Raw genomic sequence first — 18,353 nt, forward strand, 5'->3', positions numbered from 1 at the left:
AAAGCTGTGCCGCTTTGCACTCACACACATGCGTCTATATATTTTTAATTTAACAAAGAGAGTCATATTATATATACTGTGCACAATTTGGGGTTTTTTTCACTTATTTTATCTTGCTGCTCTTGCCGTTGCACGTACATTGATATACCTCATTATTTAAACAGTTGTATAAAATTACAATATATAGATGTTTTCTAATGTTTTTAACTGGATATTTTAGTTGTTTAGATTTTTTTCCTCTTAAAAACAATGTTGAATTATAGTCCTATACATATATTTTGGTGAACTTTTTGTATCTTCATAAGTTAAATTCTTGGAAGATACTGTTTTTAAATTATAGAATTATGACATTGGAAGAAGTCTTCTAAGTACAAAATATATCAAAGCCATTCTATTGATATAAAAACAAAAGTTTAAAGATATTTACAAGAGGAGTAATAAAAATTCTTAAAATTCCAATCTCTACTAATCTCATTACCAACTTATCTATTTTTATTTACAAGCTTTTTATTTTTTTATATTCTCTAGGGTGTTCGTCCTCTGGCTCAGGCTGGCAATAAACACAATGAACTCAGTCCCTTAGCCTTGTTCGCTTTCTTTGTGAATCGCTGCAAAGATAATCTTCATGTTGTAGTGGCCTTTAGCCCCATCGGAGATGCCTTTCGAAATCGCTTGAGACAGTTCCCATCCCTCATCAACTGCTGTACCATTGACTGGTTTCAGGTTTGTAATTTTGTTGGGGGGGGGGCACTAAATCTTTTGGAATTTTACTGAACTCTTACTCAATCTACATTAATATACATTCAGTGTTTCTTGATCACTCGTTCTAATGACAGGCATAGTGCTTGGTGCCCAGGGACTGATAAGACTGTGATGCCTATAAGGAGTTCACACTCTAGACTGGAAGACAGAAAAGACAGTCAGCAAATGAGCAGTCACAATTATATAAAAGAGCCATAATCTTGGTGTGCAAAGGTGTGCTTACGGAGACAGTGAATCTCTGAAGTATGAAAGTGAATTAGTTACATAGAGGAGGGATGTATTAGGAACCAATAGAATGTATTATGTGTATATCTGTGAAACTCAGGAAGTAAGTGTAAATCACTATGTGTCACACAGTCAGGAAGGCATTGATTTTTTGGATAAATCTCTAGTCTCCAAAGTAGGGTGTACATGTCACAGGAGTGCCAAAACAATTCAGGGAATAAGGGAAGGAATTATTGGAATATTTGTTTTTGTATGAAATATTTCATATGGATTAACATTTACACCTTTACTCAGTTTCTGTGTCAGATGGCCATGTTTCATAGATGGTCTGCAAAATACCCTGAGGGATTCTTGCAATGAACTGAAAATTGAAGACATAATGCAGTTATAAGTGGATAGTGAGAGAATGGCAAAAACTAGCATGAGCTAGCTTGAGCTCTGTGTCAGCCACATCATGAGGCAAGAACAATGACCACTTCACAAGATCTGACAAGACATTGGTAAAAACAAATTTACAAAGGGTATTTGGAATATGGATTTATGTAGACTGTTTAAACAATAAACTTTATCCCCAAAGTACATCATGCCTTGCAATATTACCTTATGATGGCACAGGAGATACTATTGGTTGCCTATCAACAGCCATTTTCTACCCACTCCATCCTTGCTGGCAGAATTCTGATTTTGTTTGGGGAACCACCCTCCATGTATCACAGGGATTGCTTCCTGGTTGGTCTAGGTCAATACTGGTGCTCTCATGTCTCTTACTATTGATTGGTCTATGCATGAGCCTATTCATGAACCATTCCTTGCCTATGGGTCCTGAGTTAAAGTTTGCTGGCTAGTTTCAGGGAAAACTTTTTTTCTAGAAAGAGTTACATGGTAGGAAAAGGGCCTTTTCTGTGTCTCAGCCTTGTTACTTGAGGATGTAATGTCCATAGCTGCAACAGTTGTTTTCCCACTGTAATGGGACAAACTCAAGGATGAAATAAAGTGCGCTGAAAATGGTAGACCAAAAAGGTGGAAAGAATTGGATCCTTGATGACATGTTTGAGCTTCTAAATTAAACAACTCTGGAAATACTCTGCTCCTGAACCTCTCATTTACAATGATACATTCCCTTTGTTTGAAGATACAGTAAGACTAGTTTCTCTCACCTTAGCCATAAACCTTCTAACTGCTACAGAAAGTATTAAACCTTCATGATTAGCAGGATAATTAAAAATGCAGCACTCAGAACACAAAGACAAACCTTTGTAATGTTTTCGATGATGTATAAGTCATATGACACTTATTCTGGCACTTTACAAAAATTTACTGATCTCAATAATGAATCTTTAAAAGCCTCTTTTGAGGTTTGAAAAATATATTAGTACAATAATACAGCATGAATATAATCTATTAGTAAATATGCATAAATTGGCATTCTTACTAATGGGGTGTTTGATCAAAAAGTTTGAATTTCACTAGAATAGAGGGCTAGACACTGAAAAAATTGATCTTAAAATGCATATTGTCTGCTACAAAGGAAAAAAATTAAAGTGTCTTGTTGAATATGAAGAAAGGAAATTTGGAAAATGCTCTAATGAGCAGGTGAAAATTAGTCATCTAACATAAATTATTTCATGGAATAAATATTTATTGACGTGCTGTTTAAGGCACTGAAGATAGCAGCGGTGAGAAAAACAAAGTCTTTGCTTTCATGGATTTTACATTTTAGTAGTGGGGGAGACAGACAATAAACAAATGAACAAATAAATCTATGTCAGGTATTGGTAAGTGCTAAGCTGAAACTTCAGGATAAGGGAAAGAGTAATGAGGGAAGGAATGTTATTTTTAGAAAGAGTTCTCTGGGAAGACCATGATAAATTGGTGTTTGCCTGGAGATGTAAAGGACTGAACCTTGAGATCCAGGCGAGGAGGGTTCTAGGGAGAGGCAACAGCAACTTTAAAACCCCACAGGCAGGAGAACACTTGGCGTATTCCAGGAAAATCAAAGGAACCATTTCACTGAGATGAGGAAGACTGGAGAAGAAGCTAATTTGTGGGGAAGAAAATCAAAAGTTCAGCTTTGGATCGTATAACAGTTAGGAGTTGTGATGGGCTGTTAGTAACAGAAACCCAAGCTAAACACGTTAGGGTCTTCTTTTCTCTCACGTAAAAAAAATCTTAAGGTAAGTAGACTGGGGCTTTTGTGGCTTAACTAAGTCGTCAGAACCCCAAGTTCTTTCTTCTTTACTGTCCTTAGTATGTGGCTTCTACCCGCACTCATCTTATGCTCTAAGGTGGCTGCTGGAGCTCCAACTTTCACAATCTATGTTCCAAGCAAGAAGTAGAATAATGAAAAGTAAGGCAAAAAGGACACATACCAGTTCTATGTAACCCTCTAAAGAGCCTTTGCTGAAGTCCCCACCCAACAATTTCTTATGTGTCATTATCCGCTCTGAATTGCAAGGGAGTTTGGAAATGTAGTCTTTTAGCTGGGCATATTGCTATCTAGAATAAAGTTGGAGTCCTGAGGAAAAGGGACTGATAGGTATTAGGTGGGCAACTAGCAGCCTTTGCCATTGTCATGCTAAATTTGGGATGCCTACTAGAGGTCCTAGTGGAAGAGTTAGGAAAGCAGTGTAGTTTATCTTTGCTATGTAAAATTTCATTGACCTTTCTCTATATTGTGTTATCTTTAATTTTAGTATATAAGAATATTTATTAGATTTTTCGTAGATTTACTTGTGACCTCAGTCCCCGTAATTCTATTTTCCCCATTAAAGTTTTAATTTTCTCAACCTCAAATTCTTCTTGCATTGGAAGACACTTATATAGTTGGAGTGGGACTACTCATCTTAAATTTCATAAGTTTTTCTTTTTCTTATTTTTAGCCATGGCCTGAAGATGCCCTTGAACTTGTAGCTGTGAAATTCTTAGAAACACTGGAGCTTACTCAGGTTGAACGACGAGAGATAGTTCCAATCTGCAAACACTTTCACACTTCCATTATGGATCTTTCAGAAAGGTTAATATTAATAAATTGTAAAATGACAATAATGCCTTGTATTTTAAATTGTCTCTTTTTGTGAAAGCCCAAAATTTTAATAGGATATCTACCTCTTCTAAATCTCTCTGATCATTTAATTAGTTAAGACCCTTAGCTTGCAAATAATAGAAAGCTACTTGATCTAGGTTTAACAAAAAGGGGGAATTTTATAAAGATACAGGGGTGTTTCAGAAAGTTTAAGGGAAAGAATATAGCTGGATCTCAGATGTGACTGGAAGCAGGAGTTAGAAAGTCATCCTAAATCTAGAAATGCTTTTTCTTTGTTTCTCATCCCTCTTTCACTCTGGGCATCTGCTTTCTTCTTTCTCTTTGCAGACTGAATTTTCTACTTCCCAGTGCATATGGAGGAAACTGGCTGCCTCTCAATTCTCAAGTTTACTTCTTACAATTCTAGCTATAGGCAGAGACTGATTGGCTGTTTCCAGCTCTATATGCCAAATTTATTCCAAAATGTGAATTGTCTCATTTGTGTCTAGCTCCCAACCCTGGTCTGATTAGCTGTGGTTAGGGTGGCAAGTTTTATAGCACAAACATTGCTCCTGGGGCACTAGATGGAAGTTCTCAGTTAAGTGGAGCTCCTTGTTGGGCTGTGGATGCCTGAAAAAGTATCTGTTTTACTTCTGTTCATCTCTGAGAGCCTCCTTTCAAAGTTGCATAAACCCAAGTGCCTATCCAGAGTCATGCAGCCAGCTAGCCTGGTTGGCTTGGACAGTTGTACCAGACAGTGGGCTCTAGTCTGCATTACTGGCCATGGAAATATCGTTGCTTCCATTGTTTCCATGTGTTTGTGTAGTAGTCTTATACTTCTGGTCACACCCCATTCGGCCAACATGTGACGCACACGTGCAAGGAATGATGACTTATCCCTGCTGTCCTGTCTGCAATCCCCTTTCCTACTACGCTTACCTAATTTACCCAATATCTTGGATGTTACAGGGTTAGATCCTCCTGGCTTGTGAAACATGTAAAAATGCCTATATCTTTCTTGGTATAGTTCACCTTTGATACACATCTTTGTTGATTTGTGCTTTTTAAATACATCATTGCTATTTGATATTTTGCAGACAAGAAATTAGGATGTAGTTATGTGTAGAATTCTAGAATTTTTAAAGTTCAAGCCCTCAGCAGCTTCTAAATAAAATTAACTGTTATTCTTAAGTATCTGTTGTTAATGCTGTTGAATTTACCTCTTAGTTTGTGAAACCCATTACTTTTGGTAAGGTATGTTATCTGCCTCTCTCTTAGGTTCTTGCACGAGTTAGGACGACATAACTATGTTACTGCTACTTCTTATCTTGAACTTATTGCCTCATTTCGACAGCTTTTGACTAAGAAGCGACAAGCTGTCATGGAGGCAAAACAGCGATATGTGACTGGGCTTGACAAGTTGGCTTTTGCTGAGTCTCAGGTAAGTTTGATGAACTGCTCCGAATAGTGATATATAATGGGAAATGTGAAAAATAATAGCAAGAGCTACAACTGATTGAGAAAATATTATGTGCCAGGCACTGTGTTATGTGCTTCACATGGAGTCCTTCAATTATTCCTCATAACTCCATGAGGTAGACACTTTATGTTTACTCATCTGAGTAAAGTGAGTTTTAGAGAAATTCACTAAGTTTCCCAGATCACATAGACTCAAATACATTTTGTTTTATTCTTGATTTTTTGGCATTTGGAGAGAATATAATAAGTCCGCGTTGACTTATTAAATGAGTCAAGTGCTAGTAATACTTATTAGCATTAGTTCAATATAAGCAACAGAGGTTTGGGTGGTCCATATGCATTGTATACCATGCACATAGTGTAGTAGGGAGATCCTGAGCTGACACCTTCTCTTCTATCTGCATTTCTTCCATGGCAACTGCATTCTCCCACTGCCCTGTCATATACTCAAGGAAGATAAAGTCTTTTGTAAAGAAAACTGGCCACACTCTCATAGTTTTTGTTTATCATGTAAAGAACTGGAAGAAAAAGTTAAGATTTTCTGGCCCCAATACCTTATGATACGTTTAAGTTTCGATTTTCTGTGCTTGGCTTCTGTAGCTTTTGTAGCTATGAAAACTTAATGACAAACTGTCTATTTAGGTTGGTGAAATGAAAATGGAGCTTGTTCAATTACAGCCCAAATTGGAGGAAGCTAAAATTGAAAATGCACATATGATGCAGGTAGGATACCCTGAATTTTTTTTTTAATTGATGTCAGCAGGCAGTTCAGTTATGTAAAAATAGCCTGGAAAATAAGCCTTAATTTTCTGCCACTAGATCTTAGGGACTTTCCTCTTTTTCTAGTGACTCATTATCTCATTAGGTCCCATGTGGGTTCTGTTGTTTTTGAAGAGAGATAGGAAGCCTATTATCAAGTTAAATCACATGTATTTGCATTTCTCCTCATTTTATCCTGGGCCTTTCTATTCTTCAAAATGATGTGTTGGATTCCCTAATTTTCAAACATTTTCTTGTCTCTAAGATGGAGAAAGCACTAGAATGTTTGAGGAATTGTCTTTATTTCTCTTTCTTTTCTTAGATTATTGAGATAGAGTCTGCAGAAGTGGAAGCAAAAAGAAAGTTTGTGAAATTAGATGAAGAGATAGCCAGTGGAAAGGCTGAAGAAGCGCAAGCTCTGAAAAATGAGTGTGAAAGTGACCTAGCTGAGGCAATTCCAGCCTTAGAAGCAGCTCTGTCTGCACTGGATACACTAAAGGCAAGTGCATGAATTAGCTACCTTGTGTTTCGTCAACAAAGTAAAACTGTATACAGGTACTTAGTTAATTATGTGTAGTTCTTTTTCAGTGAAGGGTATTATACTGTTTTTGTCCAGTCAAATGAAACTTGCCTCTTAACAGTTTTTCTTTGATACATTGTTATCTTATATTTTTGCTTTTCATATATTATTTGTAATTTTCATTCAGGATATTCCAGCGAGAATGGTACAGTCTCCAAGGGGCCAAAATGGTTCTGTACGTGTACCAGGAAGCATATATTAGAGTGTGGAGCTACCCTTCTGCAGCCTCCTGGACATGCTTGTACAGGAAAACTTAAAGATCATTTCCAATACAGATGTGGGTGGCACCTGTCTGTGTTAATGCTGTGTTGTATATAACTTTCTATAGAGTCTTTAGGCAAGACCAGAACAATCTCACCAAACAGAGCAGGAGAGGCAGCTTCTGTTGACTAGGGAGGCTCAGTGTAGCATGGTGGTTGAGGATATTCAAATCCCATTCTTTGCCTTTTTTCCTAATCAGTGCCCTAACTTTCCTGTAAGATACCTAGCAACATGGTGAGCTCAACCTAAGGGTAATTCAGCATCTCCCAGGATCAAACTCTTATCTGATTTTCCATACATCAGCCTTGTAGTTATAAGAGGTAAAGTTATTTGAGGGCATTTATAGAAACTTCCTAGTGCTCTCACTGTGCCGTGAACCAGGAATTAAAACTCTGAACTTATTATTTCCTTCCTGTTTGCTCTCTGACACATTTAAAATCCATGTGCTACCCAATGTTCTTTCTTCATTTTCTCCTTAGATGTTTATCACAGCAGCCAATCATTCTGAAAAGCTTGATTTAAAAGACACTCCATTCTAGTCAACCATGAGTGTTAATTTAAGTGACTGTTTTATCACTGTGTACCACAGACTGTCAGCACTCCATCATCTGATACTCACAGGATTCTTGGTGCCTTCAAACCCCACCAGTTCAGGTCATCAATATTAGGTTCCCCTTTCATGGAGAGTCCGTTGCTTGTACCCTTCCTGGTATCAAATGTTGTATTATATGAGTTAGGGTTCCATTGTAGAGAACAGAATTAACTCTATTTAGTATAAACAGCCAAGGATTCTTTAGGGAATTTTATAAATGAATTACGTAATTGTTGGAAGAGCTGAAGAAACAGATCCTAGGCTAAGCTGCCAGAAATGACTCACAAAGCCAAACTGCAGAAATAGTCTACCAGAGGAATGATCCCTCTGAGTTGGAAGTCTGCAGAGCCTTCCTACAGAGCCACACCACCTCCTCTGTAATCCGTATCAGCAAAACAGGTGTCTCGTGTCCTGCCCATCTCCCCACTTATCCAGTGTGAATTCTAGTATCACTCAGCTGATCTGATGGTGGAACCTAACGACCTCCCACAGCTCTGGTTGCATAGGGAACTAAGATAAATAGTTGTTACCTTTGCAGCAATTGCAAGGGATGTCAGAGGGATATTCAAGTGGATAATGAAATGAATCTATTGTGTCCTTCATAACAATATATACTTTTTTGAAAAATAAGTTTGGAACTGGGACCTACTTCTTTAATTTTGGGGGAGTAAAATTAATACTATATATAGGCAAATGTAGAATTAAGTCTTTGTCTAAATTAGGGTTCTTAACCTGGGTTCCACGTATGGGTTTGATTTGTGATTATATGCAAATTTTGTGTATATGTGCAAAAACATATTTTCTGAAGAGTTCCTAGCTGTCATCAAATTCTCATAAGGATATATGAACTCTGAAACATTTGAGAACCATTGGTCTTCATCTGTCCTAAATCTCTTTTGTTAATTCTTTCATAACCACACAAAGCAAAACACAATTACAATTTCAAATGAAAATTGATGCTTTTATTATTCTCCAATATTACTTTAAAAACTCTCATTATTTAAAAATAAACGTTTCTGAAGATATCCTGTTTTCTTTTGATTTAGCCAGCTGACATTACAATTGTGAAGTCAATGAAGAATCCTCCATCTGGTGTTAAACTAGTTTTGGCTGCTATTTGTGTAATGAAAGATATAAAACCAGAAAAAATTTCAGATCCTTCAGGAACTGGAGGCAAGGTAATAACTAGACACAGATTTAAATCATATTCATGAATGTGCAGAACACTTTACAGCAACTGGTATCAAGTTAAATGTCAACAGTACCCAGTCCAGAGAAGAAACACTGTTTTCCAGATTGAATGGATTCAGAATAAACTATGGAAAACACTATATATTTTTTCCAAGGTAAAGCTAAAACAGCATAGCATCAGAAAAATGTGGTTCCAATTGTTTCTATCTCCTTTTCTGTCTATGCAGGATTCCCTACTGTCATAGGGTGGGATCGAATGAACACTGAGATACCTGTGCTTTTCCAGCTAAGATTCTCAAGAATGTGATATGTAACTGTACAGGTGTTGTTTCTGAGTATTCAAAAAAGTCTACTGAGTTAAGCAGTGTAGTGAAGTTGTTGAAAGCATGTGCTCTGGAACTAGAATGTCCGTATTCAGAAGTCCTGACCCCACTTGCAGTGCGACCTTGGACAAGATGCTTAACCTCTGTGGAACTCTGTAAAAAGAGGATTATCAAAGTACCTGCCTCACAAAGTTAGTGTGAGGATTATATTAGTTAATACATATAAAGCTCTTAGGTATAAAGCCTCACAAAGAGTAAGTTCACAATAAATGTTAGCTGTTACTATTATAATTATTATTCGAGGCTGTAGCCCTTAAAAAGGAAGGCATAATATCCATCCTAAATTAGTTTATAGACTTATTTTCTTTTCGGGTTTTTACAACATCTAGGTTTGAATTCCTGAATTCGAGAATTGGGTTTGTTTTTTTGGCCATTCTATACTTCATTGAGATAGTAAAGAAAATAGTCTCTTACCTTACCAAGTTATTCTTATTTACATACCCACACACCCCTATCAGGCTTCTGGAAATAGGAAAACGAATGTTAAGTTAGTTATTTAACATTTTATACTAGCACAAGTACGATGTGCTTCATCTTACTGGCTGAGCAATGTGTGATCTTGGCCTTTCAGCTTTCTCTTCTTTATTTCACTTGGGGACCCTAGGTAGGTGAGGAGGTTGTATGTAAGAAAAGTGTTTACTCAGCAAATATCATTCTCAATGGAGAAAAACTGAAAGCTATCCCTCTAAGAACAGGAACCAGACAAGGATGCCCACTGTCACCACTCTTATTTAACATAGTATTAGAAGTCCTAGCCGGAGCAATCAAGCAAGAAAAAGAAATAAAAGGGATCCACATTGGAAAAGAAGACGTGAAACTGTCACTCTTTGCAGATGACATGATTTTATATCTAGAAAACCCTAAAGAGTCTACTAAAAAACTTTTAGAAATAATAAAGGAATACAGTCAAGTTGCGGGACACAAAATCCATGTACAAAAATCCATTGCGTTTCTATACACTAACAACGAAGTAGCAGAAAGAGAAATTAAGAATACAATCCCATTTACAACTGCAACAAAAAGAATAAAATACCTAGGAATAAACTTAACGAAAGAGGTGAAAGATCTGTACACCGAAAACTATAAAACATTGTTGAAAGAAATTGAAGAAGACACAAAGAAATGGAAAGATATTCCATGCTCTTGGAATGGAAGAATTAACACTGTTAAAATGTCCATACTTCCTAAAGCAATCTATAGATTCAACGCAATCCCTATCAAAGTTCCAATAACATTTTTTACAGAAATAGAACAAAGAATCCTAAAATTTACATAGAACAACAAAAGACCCTGAATAGCCAAAGGATTCCTGAGAAAAAAGAACAAAGCTGGAGGTATCACACTCGCCGATTTCAAATTATACTACAAAGCCATAGTAACCAAAACAGCATGGTACTGGCACAAAAACAGACACACAGATCAATGGAACAAAATTGAGAGCCCAGAAGTAAACCCACACATTTATGGACAGCTAATATTCGACAAGGGAACCAAGAGCATACGATGGAAAAAGGAGAGCCTCTTCAATAAATGGTGTTGGGAAAACTGGACAGCCACATGCAAAAGAATGAAAGTAGACCATTCCCTTACACCATGCACAAAAATCAGCTCAAAATGCATTAAAGACTTGAATATAAGACCTGAAACCATGAGACTTCTAGAAGAAAACATAGGCAGTACACTCTATGACATTGGTCTGAGCAGCATATTTTCAAGTCCCATGTCTGATCGGGCAAGGGAAACAAAAGAAAAAATGAACAAATGGGACTACATCAAACTAAAAAGTTTCTGCACAGCAAAGGAAACCATCAACAAAACGAAAAGACAACCTAACAATTGGGAGAAGATATTTGCAAACCACATATCAGATAAGGGGTTAATATCCAAAATATACAAAGAACTCCTACAACTCAACAACAAAAAAACCAACAATCCAATTAGAAAATGGGCAAAAGATCTGAACAGAGATTTCTCCAAAGAAGAAATACAGATGGCCAACAGGCATATGAAAAGATGCTCAACATCATTAGCTATCAGGGAAATGCAAATCAAAACTACAATGAGGTATCACCTCACTCCAGTCAGAATGGCTATAATTAACAAGACAGGAAACAAGGAATGTTGGAGAGGGAGTGGAGAGAAGGGAACCCTTGTTCACTGCTGGTGGCAGCGCAAACTGGTGCAGCCACTATGGAAAGCAGTTTGGAGTATCCTCAGAAAATTAAGGATAGATCTACCATATGATCCAGCTACTCCACTGCTGGGTATTTATCCAAAGAACTTGAAAACACAAAGGCATAAAGATACTTGTACCCCTATGTTCATTGCGGCATTATACACAATAGCCAAGGCTTGGAAGCAACCTAGGTGCCCATCAAGGGACGAATGGATAAAGAAGATGTGGTATTTATACACGATAGACTACCACTCAGCCATAAGAAATGATGAAATCCAGCCATTTGTGACAACATGGATGGACCTTGAGGGTATTGTGCTGAGTGAAATAAGTCAGAGGGAGAAAGTCAAATACCATATGATGTCACTCATAAGTAGAAGATAAAAACGACAAAAAAACCCAAAAAACACACAGCATTGGAGATTGGACTGGTGGTTACCATTGGGGAAGGGGGGAGCGGGGAGGGCAAAAGGGGTGATTAGGGTCACATGTGAGGGGATGCACTATAATTAGTGTTCGGGTGGTGAACATGGTGTAATGTATCCAGAATTTGAAATGCGATGTACATCCGAAAAAAATAAAAATAAAAAAAATAAAAAGAAAGAAAGAAAAGTGTTTACTACCTGTCTTAGTCCATTTGGGCTGCTATAACAAATTACCGTAGATTGAGTGGTTATAAACAACAGGTATTTCTCACAGTTCTGGAGGCTGGGAAGTTCAAGATCAAGGCTTCAATAGATCCAATGTCTGGTGAGGGTCTACCTCTTGGTTTATAGATAGCCATCTTTTTGCTGTGTCCTCACATGGCGGAAGGGGGAGGGAGCTCTCTGAAGTCTCTTTTATAAGGGCACTAATCCCATTCATGACCCAGTCACCTCCCAATGACCTTACCTCCAAGTACTATCACATTGGGTATTAGGTTTTAACACAAATCTGGGGAGGGGGCCACAAACTTTCAGTCTATAGCACTACCTTTCTGATTTGAAAGACTCAAGAATAAAGGAAAATAAAGTTGAAATGATAGAAATATTTTTTCTTGCATGAAATTGCGAGGGTGTTTGTTAGTTGCTTTTCTTGTTTTCTAAAGAGAAATAATCACATCATTTGCCTTTCAATGTTTAAATTGTTATCATAAATTTATAAGTTCATGTTCATATTTTAAATATTTGATATGTTTGACATGTTCTTTTTGGGGGGAGGGTAGAGAATTGGCCCTGAGCTAACGTCTGTTGCCAATCTTTCTCCTTTTGCTTGAGGAAGATTGTCCCTGAGCTAACAGCTGTGCTAATCATCCTCTATTTTGTATGTGGGATGCTGCCACAGCATGGCTTGATGAGCAGTGTGTAGGTCTGCACCCAGGATCCAAACCTGTGAACCCTAGGCTGCTGAACTGGAGTGTGCAAACTTAATCACTATGTCACCAGGCCAGCCCCTAATGTGTTGTTGAGGAAAAGAGTTTCTTTATTTCCAAGGAAATATAAGTTGATGTTTTGAAAACATTGTTTCTCTGGATAATATATCTTAAACTTCAAGAAGAAAAATTTTATATTGAGCATCTTTAATTGTAAATTTAATGTTTCCATAAATTTTATTTATAGATATTAGATTACTGGGGACCTAGCAAAAAACTTCTGGGAGATATGAATTTCTTAAGAGATTTGAGAGAATATGACAAGGACAACATTCCAGTGAGTTTCATTGGATTTTTTCTATAAATGTAACTTTGCCAGGATGTATAAGATCTTTACTATTATGCAATATTATGTAAAACATAAGAAAATATTCCATTTTTAGGATTAAAATAATAGATAAAGAAATATTATATTTATTAATGATTATATTATTAATTCTCATAATGCATAAAACCACTTCTCTTTCAGACTATTGAAAGTCATTTAATAAATTACAATTTTAGTGGATTATTGACATGAAAGTTCTCTGTTTCTTATAATAAATAGTTTGTTAATAAATCTGATACATAAATTTATGAGATAAAAAAGTATAGTGAATTCTTTTCGATCCAAACTTTTATTTATTTATTAATGTTTAGTTGTTCTTTTCCCTTGTTTCCATGTTTTCCAACCCACAGAAGTCTTTTAATTTTTTTAGAGGAAATATCTTGCCTCAATATATGTAATAAGCTTGCGTATTTTGCTCACAAATGACTTGTGTTTCTGCTACAATTATGCTTATTTTAAAATTATCTCAAAGTAACTACTTTGGTTTTTAAAGACAACGTAACTTTTTTATACAAATCTTTTTACTATGTATGACCATTTTTTCATCTTCTGATTGTATGATATATGTTGAAATCTTTGTTGTTTAGGTGACTGTTATGCAGAAGATTCGAGGTGAATACTTAACAAACCCTGAATTTGACCCCCCTAAGATTGCTAAAGCTTCTTCTGCAGCTGAGGGTCTGTGTAAGTGGATCATGGCTATGGAAGTGTATGACAGAGTTGCAAAGGTATTTTGAGGATTAACACATCCATTTTCTATTGAAATATTCCCAGAAATTAAAATCTATGCATATATTTACTAGTTAAGAAGTTTCTGAAAGTGATACTAGAAAGAATTTGTCCTGCTGTAGCATAATCATCAGACATTGATTGAGTGTGTGACGTAAACTGGTTGGGGCTAGTGTGAGTGGTATTGCTTGGAGAGCAGGCATGATCATTGGAATTCGCCAGACTGATCTATAGCTATAGGAATCTGGGGCAAAAGAGAATTAGAGTTTGATCAGGGAAGGGAAAAAGCAAAGAAAAATTTAAAAATCCAGGTTAAAGTGGTAGAATAAAAAATTGATTCAGAGAGTCAGAATTAAGAAGATCTAGTAGAGTTAAGAGGCAGAGTGTGATCCCCTGAAAGAGAAAGATCCCCTTAAGAGAAAGATCCCCTGAAGCAATGGCACGCATTGATGGGGAACCTTTTATGGAGTACCCACTGAGGCCAAATTCCTTGGAGAGCAGAGAATGGCTAAGAGCATTTTGTAAATTTGGCTTGCAAAGGACCAGGGAAACACGGGCCTTGCCTCCTGTAGCTTACAGAATTTTACCCAGGGAAGAAAGAAATATAAATAAAAAGTCATATGAAAAAACATGGTAGCATGTGTTTAGAACAACCTCAGAGTATAGAATGAATGATCAGGCTGTAACAATTGGATGATATTCCTAGTAAAGTACATGTGTTTGTAGAGAGGGAGGAACTTCGTTGTTTCAGGGCAGTAGACCTGTATATACTCATTAAAGAAGTAAAAGTAATTTTATCTGGTGTGTCCTTCCATCGAACATCTTGTCCCTTCCCATAATAGTCTGTTAGCAGATCTGTGACCTCTCAACTCATCTAATTTCCACAAGTCTCATAAGGCATGTGGGATCTTCTCTCTTTTCTACAGAGAACCCAGCATCAGGCTCTTTCCTGACTTCCCACTCTCCACCTCCACACTGCCATTTTAATTCTGATACAGCTGCCCCATGTTGTTATGGAAGGGTTGAAGGGAGGTATCTTTCAATGTCTCCTCTGAAGTCAAAAGTAGAAAGTGGAGCTTCCTACTTTCTATTTAACATATTCTCCCTTCAGGATTTCAGCCCAGAGAAGAGAAGGCAGGATATTTGGTATCTTATACCTTGCCTTCCTCTTCCCCCTTTGCCTTCAGCGTCATTCATGGCAATGTACCAGAAGACTTAGGTCTCCCTTCTTTCAGACTGGCACATGCTCTCTTTGGTCATCTTCTAAATTCTTTCCAAAAGTGGCTTTTAGTACATACAATGGTAGAGTTAGCCAAACCCCATTCTTGATATATTAATGAGCATAATAAAATAAGAACTTCAGAAAAGCCCTCATCTGTCAACAAAATGGGGCTTTTCAAGATTTGTTAAGGAAAATTCGATTTTGGTAGTAAAATCAAATGTCAGAACTTTCTTTCTCTTTGTATTTCTGCTATCACAAGTCTTAATCCCCCCAAGGCAAGTGTATGCACCTGCCGACTGGGAAGATCACAGATTTGGAGATGAAAAAAAAAGCACATTTATAATTCTTGTAACATGTTTTTCTGTGTTTTTGGCAACAGTTGAATGGCAACTTCTCATTATTTGGAGACATTTTGCTGCATATTGTGCCGTTTTGTTAGTCCTGAATAATTTATCTGTTTTATAGATGACAGTTTGCTAGTCCAGAATGGTTTATATGTATTATAAGATATATAAATATATTTTACTTTATTTGTGCATAAAAATATGATGTAAGATTTAAGGCAAAATGTTTATTTTGTATAATTTATCATTATAGGTAATAAATTTATTTATAATATTGAATAAACATTTTAAATTCATAATATCTGTAAAGGATTATATAGATGTCAGTTTTACATAGTATACATCATGGCTGTATATATTGTTCCCAAATAGGTAGTGGCTCCTAAGAAAGCACGCTTAGCAGAAGCTCAGAAGTCTTTAGCTGAGACAATGGAGCTTTTGAATCAGAAAAGAGAAGAACTGGCAGAAGTAGAACATCATCTGGAAAATTTACAAAGAACGTTTAGGGAGAAAACTGAGGAAAAGGCTCGTTTAGAAGACCAGGTGGAACTCTGTGCTAAGAAACTGGAAAGAGCCTCAAAACTAATTGGAGGACTAGGTGGAGAAAAATCGAGGTCAGATTTCTACTCATTTTGACAATATGTAAGAATGTCAGGCTTGAATATGTGACTTTCCTTGAGTATTGCGATTACTGATTTTAAAATGGCTGGTTGAGAATGTGGGACATTCTACAAGGCGCCTGGCCAGGTTTCTCTGAACAGAATATCGATGTCAAGAATGGTGTTTGCAACTTGCTTTCAAATGTTTTTTAAAAAAGGGAGAAGCAATAAGCCAAGTGATAATTTTTAATCTAAATGGTGAGTATGTGGGTGATCATTGTACAATTGTTTCCAACTTTATGTATGTTCAAAATTTTTCATAAAAAATGTTTGGGGGAGAGTAGTGGATATATGGTTCACTTTGTTAAAATTTATTTCTAAGAAGCTATAACTGGCTTGATCTAACACAGCCGGTTAGCTTTATTCTATGTATTAATTATAGATATATCTAGCTGACCAGCCAGCTATCTCATTTATTAATTGTATTTGTTGAATATATAACATGAAAAAGTAATACGCCTTTCTTGACAATACTTTGTAGTGCAGACTAGATGGTATTGGAATGCACTTTTTTATTGTAAAGGTTTCATTGAATATAAAAAATATCAACCTTAGCAACATTATGGCAGCTTCTATACAACTTAAATGTATTTGCTGGTAATGAGTTGCAAATGTTCCTATGTTTTACAGGCTAACAATAAATACTGAAACAAATAACATGGCCACTGGACCAAATAATCCTGGAGAAAATTATTAGATAAAATGTTTGTGTTTTATTGTTTTTGTTTTTGCTTATTCTGAAGGGCCAGTCCTGCAAAATATGCCTAATATTCTAATAAGGAAAGGTGGATTGCCAGTCATATAACATAGATAGGTATTGTAGCATGTTAGAGCTAGAAGGGACCCAACCTCCTCATTTGGTAGATAAGGAAGTCCTCAACATTTCATGGCTTTTTGTTATAGAATCTGGACTAGAAGCCCCTTGCCCTTTCAATTACTGTCTTCCATCATTCTCTTTTGTGAGTCTGTTGCCTTTGTTTGATATTACAGATGGTCTCAAGCTGCTGATGACCTTCAGATAGTGTATGAAAATTTGACTGGTGATGTCTTAGTATCAGCAGGAGTAATAGCCTACCTTGGTGCTTTCACTTCTGGCTTTCGACAAACATGTACAGAAAATTGGAGCATGTTGTGCAAGGTGATGGTTTTACATTTCATAAGTTTCTTTTTAGAATGTTCAAAGTATGTGTTAGGGTATTTTGAGGAGAAGATGCTAATAAGGACAGAAAGGGAAGAAATAACTGAAAATATGGGGTCTTTCTTTTTTTGCTTCTTGTTTGATCAGTAAAATACTTCTGTAGTCAAACTTTTAATTCAGTTTTTTTCTGTTCCTTAGAGCTATTAAATAATATCTAATGACAATTAAATCAATATTTTAATTTAAAAAATATTTCAATCAACAAAATGAAAGAAAATATCAAATAAATGTTTATTTCTTGCAGGAGAAAAAAATCCCGTGTTCAGAGGAGTTCTCACTGAGTAAGACCCTGGGTGATCCAGTAAAAATTAGAGCTTGGAATATTGCTGGATTACCAACAGATACATTCTCCATAGATAACGGAGTGATTGTTAATAACTCCAGGCGTTGGTAAGGAACATAAAGTATTTATTTTTCAATTGTTTTATTTGAAAATTTTCAGACATGGAAAAAAGTTGAAAAGATTTTAGAGTAAGCACCCATATAGCTACCACCTCCTAGATCCTGCAATTAACATTTTATTATTTTTCCTGCTTTATCACATATTTATTTATCCATCCCTCTATCCATCCATCAACTCATCCCTTTTTACGTATTTCAACATGAGTTGCAAATATGGTTATACTTCCTCCCAAATACTTCAGCATGCATATCATTAACTAAAGTTCAATAATTGTTTGTTTCTTTTGAGGTAAAATTCACATACAATGAAATTCACAGAACTTAAGTTTATCATTCGATGAGTTCCAACAAAAGTATACACTTGTGCAACCCAAACTTCTATCAAGGTGCAGAACATGACTAACACCCAGGAAGTACTTTTATGTTTCTTCCCAGTAAATCCCTGCCCTCCCCCCACCATAGGAAATTATTATTCTGATTATTTTCCACCACAGGTTAGTTTTGCCTATTCTAGAACTTCATATAGATGGAATCATACTGTATGTGCTCCTTTGTGTAAGCTTTCTTCCACACAGCATAATGTTCCTATTTTTTGTTGCTGAGTAGTTTTCTATTGTATGAACATATCAC

General features: G+C 36.3%; 1 protein-coding gene across 5 annotated transcripts in view; it reads left to right on the top strand.

Moving 5' to 3' along the window:
• The window catches only part of DNAH12 (dynein axonemal heavy chain 12), a 213,963-nt gene that overhangs the window by 138,266 nt on the left and 57,344 nt on the right, over nt 1–18,353 (top strand). For all 5 annotated transcript variants that reach the window (XM_070492412.1, XM_070492414.1, XM_070492413.1 and 2 more), the window contains 11 exons: nt 529–723; nt 3,867–4,000; nt 5,288–5,450; nt 6,131–6,211; nt 6,570–6,750; nt 8,731–8,858; nt 13,029–13,118; nt 13,757–13,897; nt 15,837–16,078; nt 17,114–17,261; nt 17,566–17,711. In XM_070492412.1, the coding sequence (XP_070348513.1) occupies nt 529–723; nt 3,867–4,000; nt 5,288–5,450; nt 6,131–6,211; nt 6,570–6,750; nt 8,731–8,858; nt 13,029–13,118; nt 13,757–13,897; nt 15,837–16,078; nt 17,114–17,261; nt 17,566–17,711 (1,649 nt within the window). The remainder of the gene's footprint in view (nt 1–528; nt 724–3,866; nt 4,001–5,287; nt 5,451–6,130; nt 6,212–6,569; nt 6,751–8,730; nt 8,859–13,028; nt 13,119–13,756; nt 13,898–15,836; nt 16,079–17,113; nt 17,262–17,565; nt 17,712–18,353) is intronic.

The sequence above is a fragment of the Equus asinus genome, chromosome 21 (genome assembly GCF_041296235.1).
Source record: "Equus asinus isolate D_3611 breed Donkey chromosome 21, EquAss-T2T_v2, whole genome shotgun sequence".
NCBI lineage: Eukaryota > Metazoa > Chordata > Mammalia > Perissodactyla > Equidae > Equus > Equus asinus.